This window comes from Taudactylus pleione, unplaced genomic scaffold, assembly GCF_031769625.1.
Source record: "Taudactylus pleione unplaced genomic scaffold, aTauple2 ptg000378l, whole genome shotgun sequence".
In the NCBI taxonomy this organism is placed as follows: domain Eukaryota; kingdom Metazoa; phylum Chordata; class Amphibia; order Anura; family Myobatrachidae; genus Taudactylus; species Taudactylus pleione.
In genome coordinates this window covers 8,142,288-8,162,187 of record NW_028284779.1, presented here as the reverse complement: position 1 = coordinate 8,162,187, position 19,900 = coordinate 8,142,288, and the positions used below count along the sequence as shown (strand labels likewise).

Here is a 19,900-nt window from a genome sequence, read left to right as displayed (position 1 = left end):
ACCCGTGCTTGATGGAATGCCCCTAGAATGCTGAGTCGCCCCTAGGCATTTGCTTATAATGCCTATGGCCGGCTCTGACCATGGCAGCATGACAGCGGTGAGAACAAAAGTTCAATTCTGGCCAGGCCAGGCCCTGCAGTATTTGTGTAGAGCAGAGGTTCCCAAACTTGTTACTCAAGGCACCCTAATGCTGGGTACACACTGACAGATATATTGGCCGATCAATTGACTGGCCAATATATCATTACCTGATTGGCGAGTGTGTTCCAGTTATATCTCTGTGAACGACGTCGTTCACAGATATATCGCGTCGGCTCTGTTGCACAGCCGATGGCAGATATGTCTGCAGATATATTGGTGCATCGTTGTGTGTGTATAGCCGACCCACCGACGTGCCATAGGTTGGGCTGTTCAGTGCGTCACCTGGAATGAGCCGGGTTATTCTAATAACCTTTCTGAAGTCTGCGTAGGAGCAGCAGCAGCTTCTGTACTGCAGCGTGTTCATGCATTTTATAATACAATTATACTGTCACCGTCTGTCTTCTGTTTCTTCTGTTTATTTTAATATTTCTTTTGCAGGTGAATTTCAGGTCCCAGCCAGACCTTAATGCCACGCATGCTGGTACTTCTCCATGTACCAGCATGCGTGGGAGGCTTGCTGGAACCTGTAGTTCTCCAGCCAAATACAATATCAGTACATCTATCTTTTACACCACACAATTACACAATGAACCGGCACCCACAGGCCAGGGGTGCCAGGGATAGCCCCGGCTATCAGCCCAAGCCTGGGGTGCCCTGAAGACTCCCCAGGGATCCCTGGCATTGGATGACTAGTGGTCAGGTGTAATGCTTTACCCGGTGAAAGGGTTCCCCTGGCTGTGGCATTACACCCTCGCTAGAAAGAGTCCAGTGCTGGTTATGGAAAATATAGGGGACCGGGGGACCCCTACTTATTTTGTTACCTGCATTTTCAAAACCAGGATCGACTTACTGAGCCCAGTGCTAGTTGGGCTAAATACAGGAGACCCCCTACGTCTTTTGTCCCCTGTATTTACACAACCAGAACTGGCTCTAAAAAGTCCAGTGCTGGTTGTGCTCTTAGGGGAGGACCCCATGTCATTTGTATTTATTTGTTATTTTATCACTTAACAAGCTTTTTAGACACAGATGCATGCACGGATCTCTGATCTGTGCATGCATCTGTGTCATAGAACTGCCCATTATTTAAACTTGGGCAGAAATCTTTAAGATGGTTGTCAGGTGTTTTGGCAAGCAAACGATATATTATTAATAATCTAACAATTTTGGAAATCGTTAACTACGCACAATATATATTGTTTGGTCGTTGGTAAGATTGCACAGTGTGTATGCACGATATCGTACGTCCGGGAGTTCCAGGGGTATCGTTGACAATATTGCATTGTTTGCAAGACGTCTACTATGAATCCAGCTTTAGGGGAGCAGGAACTGGAGCGCTGGGTGTCAGGGGAGCAGGGACAGGAGTGCCAGGTGTATGTGTGTTAGGCCTTTTTTTCTCTGTCCCTGCTCCCCTATTTCCTTTTCCTGGGTGCTCTTTAGAAGGCAGCCCATTATGTAAATTGCAGGAAGATTTGGCCCAATTCACAATAGATTTATCTTTAGATGACACTGATGGTTGGTCAGTGTATATCAGACGATCTGCAGATATATCTTTCAGTTGTGTACCCAGCATAACAGTCCAGATTTTAAGGATATCCATGCTTGACCACAGGTGACTTTATTAGTACCTCAGTTAATTTGATTTAACCACCTGTGCTCAACCATGGATATCTCTAAAACCTGAACTGTTGGGGTGCCTTGAGGACTGCGTTTGGGAAGAGTTTACATGTTCGCACATGTCTGGGTTTCCACTCCAGAAACATACTGGTGGGACCGGATACTGGTTGATTGGTCGATAATTAAAAAGGTCGTCATTCAGAAGGTCGACACATGCAAAATATGTTTTTCAGGGATGCAGTTATTTTACCGGCTGTCAGGATGCCGACGCAGGAATCCCGTCCCCAGTTAGAATATTAACTTTGGCATCCCGATAGTAAGTATTGGGGTTAGGGGGAGGGTTAGCTTTAAGGTGCATACACACGGAACGATATATCGTTACGATATGAACAATAACGGTCAACGATATATTGTTCATATCGTTCCATGTGTATGAAATGAATGACCAACGATGCGCGCTCCCGCTGGACGCTAACGATATCGTCCATCGGGCATGTATGCAGGCCAATCTGGACGATATCGTGCATTTTCCATAGGGGTTTGCGATCGTTGGTCGTTCATTGTTGGTGATATCTTTGGCGTGTGGATGAACAATATCGTTCATCCAGCACACCAGTAATATACTTACCACCATCTGTCAGGAAAGTGACCCAGTCAGGATGCCGGCATCGGGATTTTGACTGGCGGGATCCTGAGTGCCGTCTTTGCTTACCCAATGCGTTTTTCATGATTTTTAGAGTTAGGATCAAATAAAAAACACGTCAGCATGTTAAATATCGACCACTTAAACCTCTCGACCTAAGTACATGTCGATATTTAGAACCAGGCAACCTTGAGGTGTCGACTTTTTTTACTGTCGGTCTTTTATTTCACACCCAGTGGGACCATGAGGAGCAGTGCTCTGCAGTAGGTAAGCTACAGTATCAGTCTAGTACGAGGTGTCCTCTCCTATGTCCATTAATGGTGAGCGTGGGCTGCACTCTCCGTAACCTCTCGCCGCTCATTCTTCTTTGCCAGGATCAGGTTTGATGTTGTTATCCAATAAGACCAAGAAAGAAAGTTCAGCTTCATTTGTTTTGACAATAGTAAGTACTTTCCACAGTAAACTCCTGCTGGACGGTTTTCCTGACAACCGAGGGGCCTGTGCCAGTGTTATCATTCGGCTTCTGCGGCGTATTGAGACCAGATGAAAAATTACAGCTGCCCAGAAATTTCAGATTCAGAAATACACTGAAATGTGTTTAAAAATAAACACGGTGAGGAATAATTAAAATGGAGCCTTTGCCAATGCACTATGGAGACGGAGAGTCAGCCATTTTGTACGGACTCAGGCACAGAGGACAAGTGGAGGTCTTGTCTATAGCAACCAATTAGATTGCAGCTAATATTTATCTAGTGCTCATGCACCTTAACTTTAATGTCGACATTCTGACAACGTCGACATTTCAGCTGTCAACATTCTGAGAATGTAGACATGCTGCCTATTGACATTAACAATGTTGAGATCACAGCTGCCGACATTATAAATGTCGACCCTTCGACTACATTATTATACCAAACAAAAAGCTTATGATATATATACACTGTATATATATATATGTATATATATATATCATCCACACCGGCGGCACTCAGGTACATAAAGGCGTCTCAACACAGGGGTATATACCGACGTTTCGGAGCCATTTATTGCTCCATCATCAAGGTCACAAATACAATACAAACATCACATATTTATACAAACACCTCACCTAAGTGGACCCACGTGTTCCCACGTCCGGTTCCGGGTCGCATCCGAGTGACGTCCACCAGCCACCGCCGGCGCCCACGTGTCAGCCGCTGGAGAGAGGGGGCGTTCCCAGGATGAGTCACCGTTACCCAGACAACAAGCATAGGCCAAATGCCCATGCCCGATATCCGTCTAGGACAGACTCTAATCCTGGCCACGTCATCCCACACCTCCAACATAACACACCCACGTGAGCACAATCAGCCGGAAATCTGGTTACACACATCTCAACGGACCTCATACCCAGATAACCAGGGAAACTATATCCACACACATATAAATATACATACATATAACATCATATCATAAAGAATACATACATTTATTAATAAACATCTATATAGAAAATACTAACTCATAGAAGGTAGTTATAACAAATTCCTGCTCGCAATTTAGTATATAATCCCCAGATACATTAACACATAAGCACATTAGCACAATCAAGGGACCCATCACTCTCAGCCCCATATACCAAATCTATTCAAGTATACATAAGTACCCAATAGATTCACCCAATCTATCATATATATATAACAAACTATGCCTGTATAACTAATGTGCCACTTAAATACCTACCACAAAGAACCTAGATATTACTCCATATCGCAACCCTAGTTGCAATAGGTCAATTATAGAAAGCAGTGGAGCCCAAGATTCTCATTTAGACCCCGTGGTGCCAAGGAATCCAACCTGTAGATCCACCGCGCCTCACACTGTAGAAGCTTAAGTGATCTATTGCCACCTCGAAGGGCTTTTGGCACATGATCAATGATCATATAACGTAACTACGACACATTGTGTCCACTTTGTGCGAAATGGCGTGCCACCGGTTGATCACTATTGCCAGAAGAAATGGCAGCACGGATCGCTGACCAGTGTAACGCCATTCGCTCTCTTAGTGTTCTATCGGTCTTTCCCACATATGTGAGTCCACAGGGACAGGTAATAAGATAAATAATAAACCTAGTAGTACAGGTTACTCTATGCCGTATCGAATACTTATGGCCACTATAGGGGTGACAGAAGCTGCTACCTGTAGTCAATGAGCGACAAGTCAGGCAGTCTAAACACTTAAAACATCCCAGCTTAGGACGAAGAAAACGATCAACATTATTCAATCCTAATCCTGTAACATCAGTTCTCATCACCAAGTCACGAATATTGCGTCCCCTACTATAGCAAGACATGATACGAGTGTCCTGTAGATTTAAATCAGGGTCAGTACCCACAATTATGTTCGTAATCTGCCGCCAAATGCCCATGCCCGATGATGATGACCTTGATGATGGAGCAATAAATGGCTCCGAAACGTCGGTATATAAGTGCAGCTACGACCTTATGCTTCTTGTGATTGAGGAAGCGGGGCAAGAGCTTGCAGCTATTAAAGAGAAAATATCTAGCTTTGAGAAGGAACATAAAACTGCTTTTGAAGCTGACACAAGCATTGACTGGTTGGAGAAATTGAATAACCAAGTGGCTAAATATAAATATGATCTTATTCAATTTAAGAAGCTCAAGATGGTGAAAGTGGCGGCAGATTACGAACATAATCGTGTGTACAATTGGATTGGCAATGGCCGTAACGAACAGCGCCGTATAGATAGACGGGGAACTCGGAGGGAGCAGAATAACTCTGACTCATCCACATACAACTTTAACACCAGTGACTCAGATAATAGCCTCGGTAGACAAACTCGCTACATGGCCCCTTTAGGAATTGGTGGGAACAACCGTATTACCCAAAGAGGGCGAGGAGATATACCAGAAGGGGTAGACAATGGCAGAGGACGGGGCCGCGGTCGCAATCGAAGGAGGATGGGGAGACCACCTCTCCAGAGAAAACGTCAATAATTAATATCTCTTCCCATATATTGACAGACCTAGAAATGAAAGTTCTAAGTCGTGGTCTGTCTTTTGTGCCCACTGTTAAATTTGATGGGATGCAATGGGAGATAGAAAAATATCGCTTAACAAGACAACTAAAGCTACATGAATTCTACAATGGCGCTAAGGCTTTGCCTAAACCTATGCAACAGGGACAATCTGAAATTCCTGGTACAGTTCGCAAGCTACAGAGAAGATCACAATTTGAACCTATGTCCACCAATGCGGCAATAAAAACATTCTCACGCATGCTTAACCAGGAAGTAACTAAATTATCTTCTAAAAATTCTAATGTGGTGACACATAAATATAATAATTTATCTGCTGGTGAATGGCATGCGCTACAAGATTTATCACAGTACACGGACATAGTGGTCCGCCCTACGGATAAGGGCGGGGCCATTGTGATCCAAGATTTGTCATTGTATAAACAAGAGATAGAGAGGCAACTCTCAGATGCACTGGTGTATAGGAAATTAGACAGGGACCCCACAGATATATTCCTTAAACAGCTACGTGAGAAATTGCTAAGTGCAGTTGATCAAGGGATTATTTCTAATGAGTTGTGTGAAGCTTTGATTCCACAGTGTCCTATCACAGCTTTATTGTATACGTTACCTAAGATACACAAGTGCCTGGACAACCCCCCCGGACGACCGATTATTTCGGCAAGGGGGTCGCTGTTTCAGACACTAGCTGTGTATCTAGACACACTATTGCAGCCGTGCATCAAGGAACACCCCAAGTTCCTGTTGGACACCACTACTTTTTTAAATAGAATTTCTGAGCTTTCTGAGATACCCACCGGTAGTTTGTTATGCAGCATTGACATAAGCAGCTTATACACGATAATTCCTAATGAAGAAGGTTTAAGGGCAGTGAGGAAGTTGATCAATGAGAGTACAGTATATATTGGTCCAGATGTTAACCTTGTGATCGATCTGCTTGAAATGATTCTTACTAGGAATTTCTTTATGTACGATGGTGACTTGTATCTTCAGCTCGTTGGCGTGGCGATGGGGTCAAATGTGGCCCCTTCGTACGCCAACGCTTACATGTTTCAGGCAGAAGATGAGATCTTTTTTCAGAACGTCTATGTGTCTGGCAGAATTCTGTTTTATGCCAGATACATAGACGATATCTTTCTCATATGGACGGGCACTAGGTTAGAAATACTCAGTTTCATTGAGCAGCATAACTTATCTAACAGTCCCATTAAGTTTACCTTTTCTGTTGATGATAGCAGTGTTAATTTTTTGGATGTTCAGGTAACACTGGTAGATAATAGGATTGCTACTCGGCTATACAGTAAACCCACAGACAGGAATACTATTCTACATAGTGGGAGTTTTCACCCTAAACCTCTAAAATATGGTCTGCCCTTTTCGCAATTTCTGCGTGCTCGCAGAATTTGTAGCGATGAGTCGATAGCCATTCAAGAAATAGAACAGATGATGGTAAAATTTAGAGAACGAGGATACTCGGAGGAGATTCTCTGTCAGGCTAAAGACAGAGCACTTACGATTCCTAGGGCTGAGTTACTTAAATCACGGAAAGTGACAGATAAGATTGAACAATGCATACCATGGGTAAACCACTACAATGTTCACAGTAATAGGATCCGTAATGTTACCAAGGAATTGTGGCCTATTGTGGGTACTGACCCTGATTTAAATCTACAGGACACTCGTATCATGTCTTGCTATAGTAGGGGACGCAATATTCGTGACTTGGTGATGAGAACTGATGTTACAGGATTAGGATTGACTAATGTTGATCGTTTTCTTCGTCCTAAGCTGGGATGTTTTAAGTGTTTAGACTGCCTGACTTGTCGCTCATTGACTACAGGTAGCAGCTTCTGTCACCCCTATAGTGGCCATAAGTATTCGATACGGCATAGAGTAACCTGTACTACTAGGTTTATTATTTATCTTATTACCTGTCCCTGTGGACTCACATATGTGGGAAAGACCGATAGAACACTAAGAGAGCGAATGGCGTTACACCGGTCAGCGATCCGTGCTGCCATTTCTTCTGGCAGTAGTGATCAACCGGTGGCACGCCATTTCGCACAAAGTGGACACAATGTGTCGTCGTTACGTTATATGATCATTGATCATGTGCCAAAAGCCCTTCGAGGTGGCAATAGATCACTTAATCTTCTACAGTGTGAGGCGCGGTGGATCTACAGGTTGGATTCCTTGGCACCACGGGGTCTAAATGAGAATCTTGGGCTCCACTGCTTTCTATAATTGACCTATTGCAACTAGGGTTGCGATATGGAGTAATATCTAGGTTCTTTGTGGTAGGTATTTAAGTGGCACATTAGTTATACAGGCATAGTTTGTTATATATATATGATAGATTGGGTGAATCTATTGGGTACTTATGTATACTTGAATAGATTTGGTATATGGGGCTGAGAGTGATGGGTCCCTTGATTGTGCTAATGTGCTTATGTGTTAATGTATCTGGGGATTATATACTAAATTGCGAGCAGGAATTTGTTATAACTACCTTCTATGAGTTAGTATTTTCTATATAGATGTTTATTAATAAATGTATGTATTCTTTATGATATGATGTTATATGTATGTATATTTAGATGTGTGTGGATATAGTTTCCCTGGTTATCTGGGTATGAGGTCCGTTGAGATGTGTGTAACCAGATTTCCGGCTGATTGTGCTCGCGTGGGTGTGTTATGTTGGAGGTGTGGGATGACGTGGCCAGGATTAGAGTCTGTCCTAGACGGATATCGGGCATGGGCATTTGGCCTATGCTTGTTGTCTGGGTAACGGTGACTCATCCTGGGAACGCCCCCTCTCTCCAGCGGCTGACACGTGGGCGCCGGCGGTGGCTGGTGGACGTCACTCGGATGCGACCCGGAACCGGACGTGGGAACACGTGGGTCCACTTAGGTGAGGTGTTTGTATAAATATGTGATGTTTGTATTGTATTTGTGACCTTGATGATGGAGCAATAAATGGCTCCGAAACGTCGGTATATACCCCTGTGTTGAGACGCCTTTATGTACCTGAGTGCCGCCGGTGTGGATGATATATTGGGACCTTCTCGAGTTGGTCTCTGACGGAGGGCACCAGGGCCTTTTTTGGTGTGTAGTGTTGGGAGTGCCACTCGATATGGAACATGTATATATATATATATACATATATATATATATATATATATATATATATATAAATCAGAGAAGGGAGGGCTCTATAATATTACCATAAATGTCAATGATACCAGTAGAAATTGATCCTAATGGCAGCACCTCAGTGTACACTGGGGGTCATTCAGACCCGCTCGCGAGCGCAGGGAGCTCCGTCGTGCGCATGCGTGAGACCCGGTGAGCGACGGGCTCTCCATCGCTCCAGGTCTCGCACCAAAGGGGGCGTGCTGTCGATGTTGATTGACAGCACGCCCCCGTTGGTGGGTGTGCCTGCCAGACGGAGGCGTTCCCATGGGAACGCCTACCGTCTGAAGCCGGCCCCACTGACATCACTAGTGATGTCAGTGGGAGTGATTTTGGCTCTGATAGAGCCAAAATCACTCCAGGGCTTGCGGCAGCGAGATCCTACCGCAGGGTCTCCGTCGCAAGCCCGATGGTCGCGATGGTCAAGACCATCGCGACCATCATCATGGACGCTCGCATATGCTGTGGGTGGTCACCCACAGCTATGCGAGCGGCCAGGAGGCCGCTCCATTTTCATGGAGGAGGGCCCTGATTCAGAGCGAGCGCTCTGGTCAGAGCGTTTGGCTCTGAATCAGGCCCTCTGTCATTAGAATCTATTTATACTGATTAGAGTCACCTTTCTGTGTCTATGTGGATATCAGTTGAATTTCTATCCAGTCGTGCAATGAAATTTATGTGTTAAATCAATTTGTGAATACCCCTTATAAAGTCCTTTTAAGGATGAAACGCGTTGGGTCACTGTATAATTGTATTTGTCCATTTTTCGGAGTCTCCTGTTGGGAGCTCATACCATAAGGGGCGGCAGTGGATGTTATCACCAACCCGACAATGGTCACAGTACAACACCTTGCTGAAAATATTTGATGTAATCTGGTTCAACAGTCTTTGAGCCCTATGTATCAATCTGTTTGTTACATAACATATGCAGTTCCTGCATAATTTTAATGTATTCCTCCTATGTACAAATAGCGCAATGCAGGAGATTTCACAGAAACTGCTAGCTAGCGCTGCAGATCACAGTCCCCATTATTATCAATGGGGACTACGATCTGACCTCTATGCACTAAACTCCAAAAAAGCAAAGCTTTTCAGAGTTTAGCCCCGGTAGTTTACACCATCTTCAGATGGTGTGCACTATTGTAAGCCTATGGGTGCTCCATGGGCAGGAGAGAGATCTTTTGACCTCTCCCCCGCAGCCCCCGGCCGGATCTGGAAGCTGACGCTGTGCGCATGTGCAGCATCAGCTTCCCCTGGAGAAGTCTTTCACTTCTGTGACAGACTTCTCCTAAATTGCTGGGGATATAACTCGCAGGGACATCGGTTACCGCAACTGCTGTCCCTGAGAGTTCCCCTTGGTACATAGCCGGAATAATTTCGTTAGAAATTAAAATATCCCCGGCGAGATACATACTGTACATAATAATCGCGGCAGCACCGTGATTATTAGTACATAGACCCCTTTGTTATTGATTTTATGTCAAATAAATATTTTTATTAATACTAACTGTGGCCTTTTGGCCTATTATGTTTGGGTGATTTTGGTGCGAGGGTATATTTCAGTAAAACCCCAAGAAGGAATTGTATCTCTGAAGAATTACATCATTGTTTTCCATCCACTTATTGATGGTACTGTAGTTTCAAGGTCTACTTCAAGAAAGGACTTATAGAGTTGTATTCATCTCGTCATTGGTCCATGACTGACAGAGTTACACATTTCTCTTAAAGGACTTTTCTATATAGCATACATAGGCCCTCATTCAGAGCCACTCGTTATTTGCGGTCGTTCGTTCTAAAACAAGGGGTGGCTATTCAAATGAGCCGTTCGCTGTTTGCGGTCTGTTCACGCCTCTAGGTCTGAACGAGTGAACAAAACTTGCGTTCGTTTTTTGGAAAAATACGCCCCCTGGCCGCTCGCATCCTACGTCATGTCCGCTATTTATTAGATTAATCGAGTACATTGACCAGGGTATGAACTGCTCGCTATTCTTGTGGTTGGTTTTTGCTACCACAATTTTGCGAGCAGTTCTGGCTATAAAATAACCCAGTGACGTGATCAATGACGCTGCTGTTTTAAATATGCACACCCATAAAACGCCCGTTTTGACCTTTAAGCACGCCTGCGATCGGATCTCCACTCCCCGTTTTCAAGCACCTTCCCCTGTTACCACCCACATACGCCTCTTTCTGTCACTCAAATTATCAGGCATTCGCTATTTTGCGAGCACATGAATTTCGACCGCACTGAGTGGTTCGCGCATGCGTATAATGATCCGTACGCATGCGCAGTTGGGCAAACATCGCTCGGAGCGAACGAGCAGCCACTTGCGTCCGGCTCTGAATCAGGGCCATAGTTTTTAACTGCACAAAAAGTTATTATATTAACATTCACAATTATGGTAATATTATAGCACCCTCCCTTCTCACGGTTTTAATTTTTTTTGCGGCTCATTTAACAGGGGGGCTAAAAAGAGGTGCAGCTGATTTATGTTTTGATCTTATTACTCAGTTTATTTAAGTTCATTTTAGTGCTAGTTAAAGGCATTTGTTTTGTTTATATACTGTATGTGTATATATATATATATATATATATATATATTACACATACATACAAAAAAAATAAATAGGTGACATGATATTTTGTAGCAACTTATAGGATACCCTCCACCAGTGTCTTTGACCCCGCCCACAAAAAGCACCATTGCATTGAAAATATCCGCTCACTTAACTTTTCGGCAAAAGTACATTTTCAGATATTTAACCACTTAACTGACGATTTTATTTAAAAAATTACATAAAAAAAAAAATGCATTTTTTTTTAAATTGAATTAAGAAAAAAAATTTTTTTACAAATGTATTTAAATATTCTAGTGAAAAAAAATAAAATAAATTCCATAGCGTCCAAAGGTCCTCATTGGTAACAAATTCCTATGTAACTTTAGTGCCCCCATTCCCCCTGTTGGTATGGATCCCCCCTGTGGCTACCAGCCGAGTTCCCCACTTAGCACTTTTGATATAGGTTTCCGGTGCACGTGCTCCAGAATGCTGTTTGCATGGCATTCTGAAGCGCAAAATCATCAGTGATGTAGGCGGTCAAAGACTGCTGGGTGGCCGGACGTAAAGGAGGAAATCCGTTCTGCACATGTCAGGGAAAGCACAGCTGGCTGAGCTTGCATCCAATGTGACCAAGCCATTAAAGTGGTTAAAGACACCTCCACAAATCGAGAGTGCAGTGTGGCCAGGTTTCCGTGGCAGCTGTTATTGCCAGACACAACCTTGCTGGAGTAATTAAGGGGATATTTATCAAACCTTGGAGAGAGATAAAATGGATAGAGATAAAGTACCAACCAATCAGCTCCTAACTGTCATGTTACAGGCTGTGTTTGGAAAATGGCAGTTAAGAGCTGCTCGGTTGGTACTTTATCTTCCATTTATCTCTCCCCAAGGCTTAGTTCATTTTCCCCTTAGACTTAAAACTAATTGCAGCTTTAAATCTAGCGGCTACCTTGCTGAAATCGCACCAGTGCTCGTAAATTGCAGCCTATTACATTTGGGTATTGGGGTTTATGATAATGTTGATATACACAGAACATACACAAGGACACGGAAATTTATATACATATATATAGACGTTTAATTTCTCTAGTAAGACAGTATATTCTAATAAAAAGGTGCAAATAAAAAGTACACTACACATTTAATTTAAGTCATTTACTGTATATATTTAAACTGAACAACAAATGGGAACACAGCAAAGCATTGCTCCCATAAAGGATCCCCCAGTCCAGCTTCGACTGGAGGCAACATGGCTTCTTGTGTTATGCGCAATTGTAATTATGGCACCGAACCTTCGCCGCACCCTTTGTTACTTTTAGTACAATAGCTCCCTCTACATTATTAACATATATTACGAAATGCATGGTACAAAAATATACAAGTTATTAACAAAATTTAGTTTCCCTTTTTTTTTTAACACTGACACGTATTTCCACAAGCTGTCATTTATTTATTTTAACATTTTATTTTTGTAAGTTTTAAATAAAGCCATGAAAAGTGCAATTTCATTATAAGTTATGTCCTGGTCATTTAGCTTTCAGTCCTGACTCGGCAGGGTCGTGGCGCTGTCAGTATACTGTATGTAACACTCGCTGACTTTTTACCCAAAAGCGGCATTCTGTCACTAGTGGTTCAGCAGCTGTAACATGAAAAACAATTGGCCTCATTCATAGGTGGACGCAGTGTCAATGTTGGACGCAAGGGGGCGATGTTTTCAGTCCGCCTGCGTCCCGATGCTGAGAGCCAGAGGACGCAGAGGGAATTTGGACGCAGAGAGGTTGAATTTCAGATGATATTTCTAGGCGGCAATGGGCTAGTCGACCAGATACAGGCGTGTTGCGGTCAGCCACTGCGACTTTTTACACAGATGCGCTCATTACAGCAGCCACGTTCAGACGGACATTCTGCGCCTGTTCAATAGTGCGTATTTTTCCGCAAAGTGGCGGACTAGCGTCGTAGCCGGGTGTTTTTGTACGAATCTTATCCGCCACGGCATCAGCATGAAGACGCGGTCATGTTGCGTAATAAATGACAGTCGTGGCGGCATTAGCATCCACCTCTGAATCAAGCCCAATATATTTTATGACTGATAACAAGCGGAATGTGAGAACAGTCATGTACAGACCGCTGATAGGAAACTCTACCACCTGACACAGCACAGTAAGGATCATTTATTATCACTGCTAACAGTGTCATGTTTGCACTGAACCACAGGAACCAATCAGCCATTAGCTTTTATTTGTCTAAGATAAGTTAGGTAATACAAGCACATGCCTGATTGGATACTGCACTTTAGTGCAGACTTTACCCCTTAATGTAATATTATTAAATGAGTTCTAGTGAAATCATTGGAGGATAGAGAAACAGTAACATTCTGCATGATACATTGCCTATATTCTTTACCTAAAACACAGAGATCTAAGTGTTGTTAGGCCATAACTTTAAACTGAAATCTGCGTACTAAAAAAAAAAAATCTGTTTATGAGTGTAATAAATACTCCATTATAGCGTTCCATTCCATTAACGCGTTCCAGAGCTTCCATTATAGATGAGGAGTAACAAGACCTCAACATGGCTTCGACCTGCAAAGTCAGACATCCATCAACATAGGTACTCCCATTATACCACTTTTATATAACTCTGCAGTCACTACCGGATCTTGATTTTTGCAATTTCATTACATTACACATCCGAGTGAATAAACCTAGAGGGCATACAGATTATATACAGTAGATCATTATTGCATGTTTGTAACATAAAATACTATTATTAGTTAATGGGCATAAAGTAGTTTTGCATTAATATATAATTTCCAATTGAAAATACAAATGTATATCTTGTGAATGGCATTAAAAAAAACGAACAAAACAAAAAAAACAGAATTTTTTCTTGATTTCATATAGAAAATTGGATAAATTTTAGATAGGAATATTATTGTTTTTTATTTTACCAATTCTCATAGCATTCATCATACAGTACATTGTCTGCAAGTGTAGATTTCACACTACAGTGTGACAGCAGCCACACATCACTAATCTTCTATACAGTATACTATGTGCTGCTGGGGACCCTGCTTCTTCTGCCATATAACTCTCAGTCTGTGACTTACCACTGCCTCCAACTCCCTCCCCACTTCACGCTGCTGCCCCTGTCACACGCAGCCCTGTCCTCACTAACACATCACTCATCTCCTAATATACTCTGTGCTGCTGGGGACCCTTCTCCTTCCACTATATAACTGTCCATCTGTGGCTTCCTGCTGCCTCCATTCCCCTCCTCACCTCATCTCTTCTCCCATCACATGCAGTTCTTCTTTCACTAACACATCAATCATCTCCTGATATACTCTGTAATGATTTCATTGGCTATAGGCCTTTCTATCCCAGACCACGTCAAAATTGAGCAGACAAGGACATACTGTACAGGAGATGATCAATAATAAAAAAATCACTGGGACCAAGTCAAGATATTTTACAAGTATATTAGAACAGATGTTATCCCCTTGCTAGAAGTTAGTAATGTCATTAGTGATGTTGCTGAACTTTCCGCATGCAGCACTTTACCTAGATGCTATGGGGCATATTTATCAACGAGTGATTCTTGTTATCACTTGTTACTAATCTTAAATGGTGCTCCAGCCAATCAGCTCCTAGCTGTCACTTTTCAAACACATGGCAGTTAAGCTGGGTACACATTTAACGATCTCACCCACACCCTGCGAACGACAAGTCCCATTTGTTACGTTGTTAGAGGTAGTTGCTGGGCAGAGGAACTAGCAATCTTCCTTAAAAAATTCCCAATGAATGACAGCAATTGGTACATGGCGTATGGCGCAAAGATGTGGCAGGACACATCTGTAAGTTCTGCAGTCTCCCTAATTATGAGCAGAGTATCATGAAATACTTTGCAACCTGCAGACAAAAATGTTGTGTGCAGTCATGTAGCTTAGTGGAAGGATGGAATTACGTCGGGGGGGGGGGGGGGTGTAGTTTGTAACGTAGTTATTGGTGATCCCTACTCAACAACCTCTCAGACTCCCAGGAGAGCAGGGAAAGGAGCTGCCCGGCTCTAAGAGTGGACATGATGATGTAAAATGCAGCATTGTATGGTCATGCCTCCTGTTCATGCCTGGATCTCCCAGGTATAAATACATTGATAAGGAAAACTAGTGCAAGGTATATTTACTCACACAACAGCATCAGCTGAGCCCTAATGACAAATGTAAAATTAAACCTGCAGTATCATTGTCATCATCACTGACACGTATCATTGTCATCATCACTGACACAAAGCATCTACCTCCTGATCTTACAATGAAACGTCACACATTATGGAAATGCATGTTCCCATCTCACGTACACACATGGAAAATCCATCTCACGTACTCAGTCTCCCTCTACGTACATGAAAGACGACCGTCCGAGGGTCCCCAACAAAACTATTTGTCTTCATCGTTGTGCTGCGGATGAGTAACATTATGATCCTCAGCAACCCCTGGAGCATAGTGGGAAGCCACCGGCCCCCAAATTCTGGCCAGTGGTCTGTTCTCCTGGCTCATCTGCAGCTCCATCCTGGCTCTGTGTCAGTACGTGATACTTTGTTTCCTCTGCCTGAGGCTCACTGTACCGGCTGTTATATTGTTACTGGAAGACACTGTGTTACTTGTCACTATCAGACTACATATGGAGCAGCATGTGTTGCATCATTACAGATACAACACACACATTCCATTGTGGGAGACATTGTGACGGGATGTGAGAAGCTGCATCACGTGCAACAAAGTATCCTCCATCTGCTGTAAAAGCTGTTGTGTCAGTCTCACAGGGGGTAGAATTATTCTCACAGAGGACATATTTATTTCAAGTGGAATAATAGGACTCTGAAGGGATTGGTTCGGGCATGTTCCCGATAGCTGAAGAGGCAACAATGAGGTCACTTTCAGAGCAGATACATAATCTCATGCTGCATTCCTCATTGGGGCTGTGTCTCTTTTTGGGGACATTTCTGTATTTCTGTCACTAAACTAAGGATGACCCGTTGAAGCACAAGGATACCTTCTGTAAGTGTATGGGGACCTCCTTTTTGCCCTGGAAACCGTAGACAATAAAGTGTGTATGCTTCTCACATACCGTGGAGGCTTCCATAGTGTTGGCTAAACCAATATTCATGAGAATTTGTGCCTAGTTCACAAGAAACTAGCAAATTTACTGAGGCACGAAGCACAAAATGTCAAACCCCAACTTGTTCCTTTGATGCACTTGTTGAAGGCACTTGTTACTTATATCCATTCTTAGCACAAAATTAACCTTGTGTCTCTCATTCTGGGGGCCACAGTCTGGCCTAATACTGTGTACAAAACATATTTATTACATTTGTTACATACACATGTCTGTACACGCATGCTTGTCAACCTGGACCTCTCCCAATAGTCAGGCATGTGCTTCACCGAGGAATGTCAAGATATCTGATTTCTGGGCTATGGTCACACCCATCGCAGTGCCTCATGCCTTCATAGTGAACCACCAATAAACATCGACTCTGCCCTCAAGAATTGCTGCTACCAATATATAGCACATAGTACGTTTACGCCTAGTATAAGCTTACCTGATTTTTTTTTAAATCAATTTGATATCTTCTGCGATCCCAATTTTCATAGCAAATATTGACAACATCAATGAATAGCGAAACCAAATGTACAAAAATAATTGACTTTAGTGTGGCTTAATGCACTGCATATCTTTTAAAGTAGAAATTAGATTACATAATGTTATTATATACTGTTCTTCCTATTTATCATCTATTTCTCCCAATTTTCTCATAGTGTTAAATTCTCCTCTGATAGGGGAACACAGTAGAAAAAAAATATTACATCAACAAATGAACAATTTTCACTTATATATCTATTATTGCCACGTAATGTACCACGTTCCATATCGACAACAAGACACAGGCGGTAAGTGCTCCAGTTCACTGCGTAGAACTGCTGACATCCCGTAAAAGTGAGTTAGGTGTTGGAGAAAGTTCTTACCGCAAAGTCACTTAATGTCATTTAATCTAGATGGGTCATATTATCAGGCGGTATGTGGATGGGGTCTGGTTCTCTAGCTGGAGGTAAACAGTTTTGATACAATGAGGACAACAGTAGACCAAAAGATTGACACTTCAGTGGAGCCAGTTTATGGCCAGCAGTCCCACAAACCCACATGTGGCACTTGCAGGTATTGTGGTGCCCTCTTGCCGCCCAGCGTTGCCATTTACCACTTTACCCCACAAAACCAGGATGTTATCATTTATCATAAACATCTGGATGATAAACATTCATTGGTTTCTCTACTTCTTCTGTGAACCTTTGGCCTCCAGTGCTGACCCAGCTCTCCAAATGCCAACTACAAAGTGGTGAGAAGCTCTCTGCTAAGTGCTGCACCAGAACATTCCTGTTCCTCGGATCAGAAGCTGCTCTCGATTTTCCCTAAAGATCAGTTATGATGCTGGATGAACTTCAGACATAATATTCCTTCCAATGTGCTACTGCTGGAGATAAAGTTGCTTTTGGCACTCCCGCATGTCCGCTCAAAATACCTCGGCTGCGACACAGAGTCAGGAGTGCAGAACCTGATGACGCATCGCTTTTCCACTGCTTACGAAATGTTTGTGCTTTTGTTGAGCCAGCTCGAATGTCAACACATCGGCCCCCCCTTGTGACAGGATCATTTAAGCCAACGTTAACCATGGCAACACATGAGAAGGTAAAAGTGCATGAAAAAGTTGCAGATCGTACAGTGATATTATGTTCAGTTTCAGAAATTGGGAACGGTCCTGGAATTACAGAGCGAGTGTAAGTTTGTGCAAAGTCCTGTAGAAGGGTCGAACTTCTATAGATCTGAAAGAAAAATAGCCAATTACAGTATATTATTTGCATCTGGGGCTCTTCGTAAGACTGCGTGAATTTTATATAAAAAGAAACTAATGTCCAACTTTTTTTTTTGGTTTTGTAAACCTGAATTCTTAACTGGGTCCGTGATACGGAGAACTTATTTAGTTATTTACATCCATTATTGACCACAAAACGGGCCTGCCATCTCTTACATTGGGGACCGCAGGTTCACTTTGCCCAGAAAGCCCATGGCCCCTGGCAGATACTGTACAAAATACCGTTACTTCTGAAATGTTAGACAGTGCAAATGAAATATCTGGCACTTGTAAAGCGTGACCACAGCACGTGACACTCGTCCGACCATGTTATCTGCTGCGGATCTTCTCAGATGCCTGCAGAAACAGACTTCCTCCATTGTTTGGGCGTATAGTTGCTCCATTGAGGCACTTCGACAAGCTTGATTTCCAAGCGACGGTGGGAACAACCTCAGCCACACAGAGGTAAAAGGAACGCACTCCTTCCAGTGACCTCGAGTCCTCTTACAGAAGTTGTTCATTGTTTGACGGCCTCCACCATTTGATTCCTAATAATTTAACTTTGTGACTGCTCTCTCTCTGCTAGTGTCCAAAATTTGGTTTCCAGAGCGCTTGCGGTTCCGCTTCAGTTTGGATAAGTCCTTATCAAAAACTTCTCCAGATCGTAATGCGGACACCAGGTCATCAAACTCCCCTCCTTCTTCAGATATACTTCCAGCCTTCGCCTTCTTCAGTCTTCTTTCTTTCTCTCTTTGTTCTTTAAGCTGAAAGAAAAATAGAATGAATGTATTGTCATATAATATATTACCGCAACCCCTTCAATCAAATCACGTTAACTAGAAAACATCTCCCTCCGTAAATCTGTCACCTGTGATGTCTGAAGATAACACATGAATGGGAGGACACTTGCTGCAAAACATGACATTCCCAAACAGTATAATTTAAAAACCAAGGTCCTCATACATCTAACCTCAATAAGCCATATGGCGTGAGTAGCCTGGCACGATTGAGCCGCCTCTGAGAGCGCCGGGCGTTTTTTTCTTTTTTACCGAAAATGCGTCTTAGTTGCAATGTGATGTGCTTCATATACAGACTCAGTCGCACACAACGGAGCAAGGCGTGGAAAGAAGCAGAGACCGCTGCGGCACTTCATATACAGATTGAGCCTCGGTCGCACACAGATATACAAGTGTCACATGTCAAATTAATCAGTGCATCTCTTGGTGCTTTCTAGTCACATCTAAGTCCCATTTTTGGGCGAAAGAGACACCCAGCACTAGCAGAGTCGCACGGGAACTGACACGCCAAGGGAGGCTGTATAGCAAGACTGCATGAGTACACATCTGTATCACTCCACCCCTACCTGCATACATTACACAAGCTGTACCCGTTCATCACTTGTGACTTTTGAAAGGATTTAGGGAAAACAGGTTCTTAAGAAGAATAATGATTATGGGAATAATCTGACCACATGGCTGGCATTGAGGGGTATCTGTTAAATGTATGACTGGCACTAAGTGGTTACATCTGTGCAGTGTATGACTGGCACTGAGGGGTATCTCTGTGAAATATATGACTGGCATTGGAGGGTATCACTGGGCAATGTATGACTGGCACTGAGGGTGTATCCTAGTACTATTTATGTCTGGCACAAGTGGTGGTATTTGTGCAAAGTATGGCTGGCACTGGGGGTGCATACCGATACAATATACGACTGGGACTAGAGGTAATATATATGGTTGGCATGGGGTGGTGTAATCTGTGCAATATGTGGCTGGCACTAAGAGGGGTAATCTGTAAAATGTATGAC

At 43.1% G+C, this 19,900-nt stretch overlaps 1 protein-coding gene across 5 annotated transcripts in view; it reads right to left on the bottom strand.

The window, feature by feature from the left end:
- Positions 1-12,235: 12,235 nt before the first annotated feature.
- The window catches only part of DAAM2 (dishevelled associated activator of morphogenesis 2), a 319,828-nt gene continuing 312,163 nt past the window's right edge, over positions 12,236-19,900 (bottom strand). For all 5 annotated transcript variants that reach the window (XM_088445364.1, XM_088445368.1, XM_088445366.1 and 2 more), the window contains one exon: positions 12,236-18,854. In XM_088445364.1, coding sequence (XP_088301490.1) covers positions 18,639-18,854 — 216 coding nt within the window. In that variant the 3' untranslated portion in view covers positions 12,236-18,638. The remainder of the gene's footprint in view (positions 18,855-19,900) is intronic.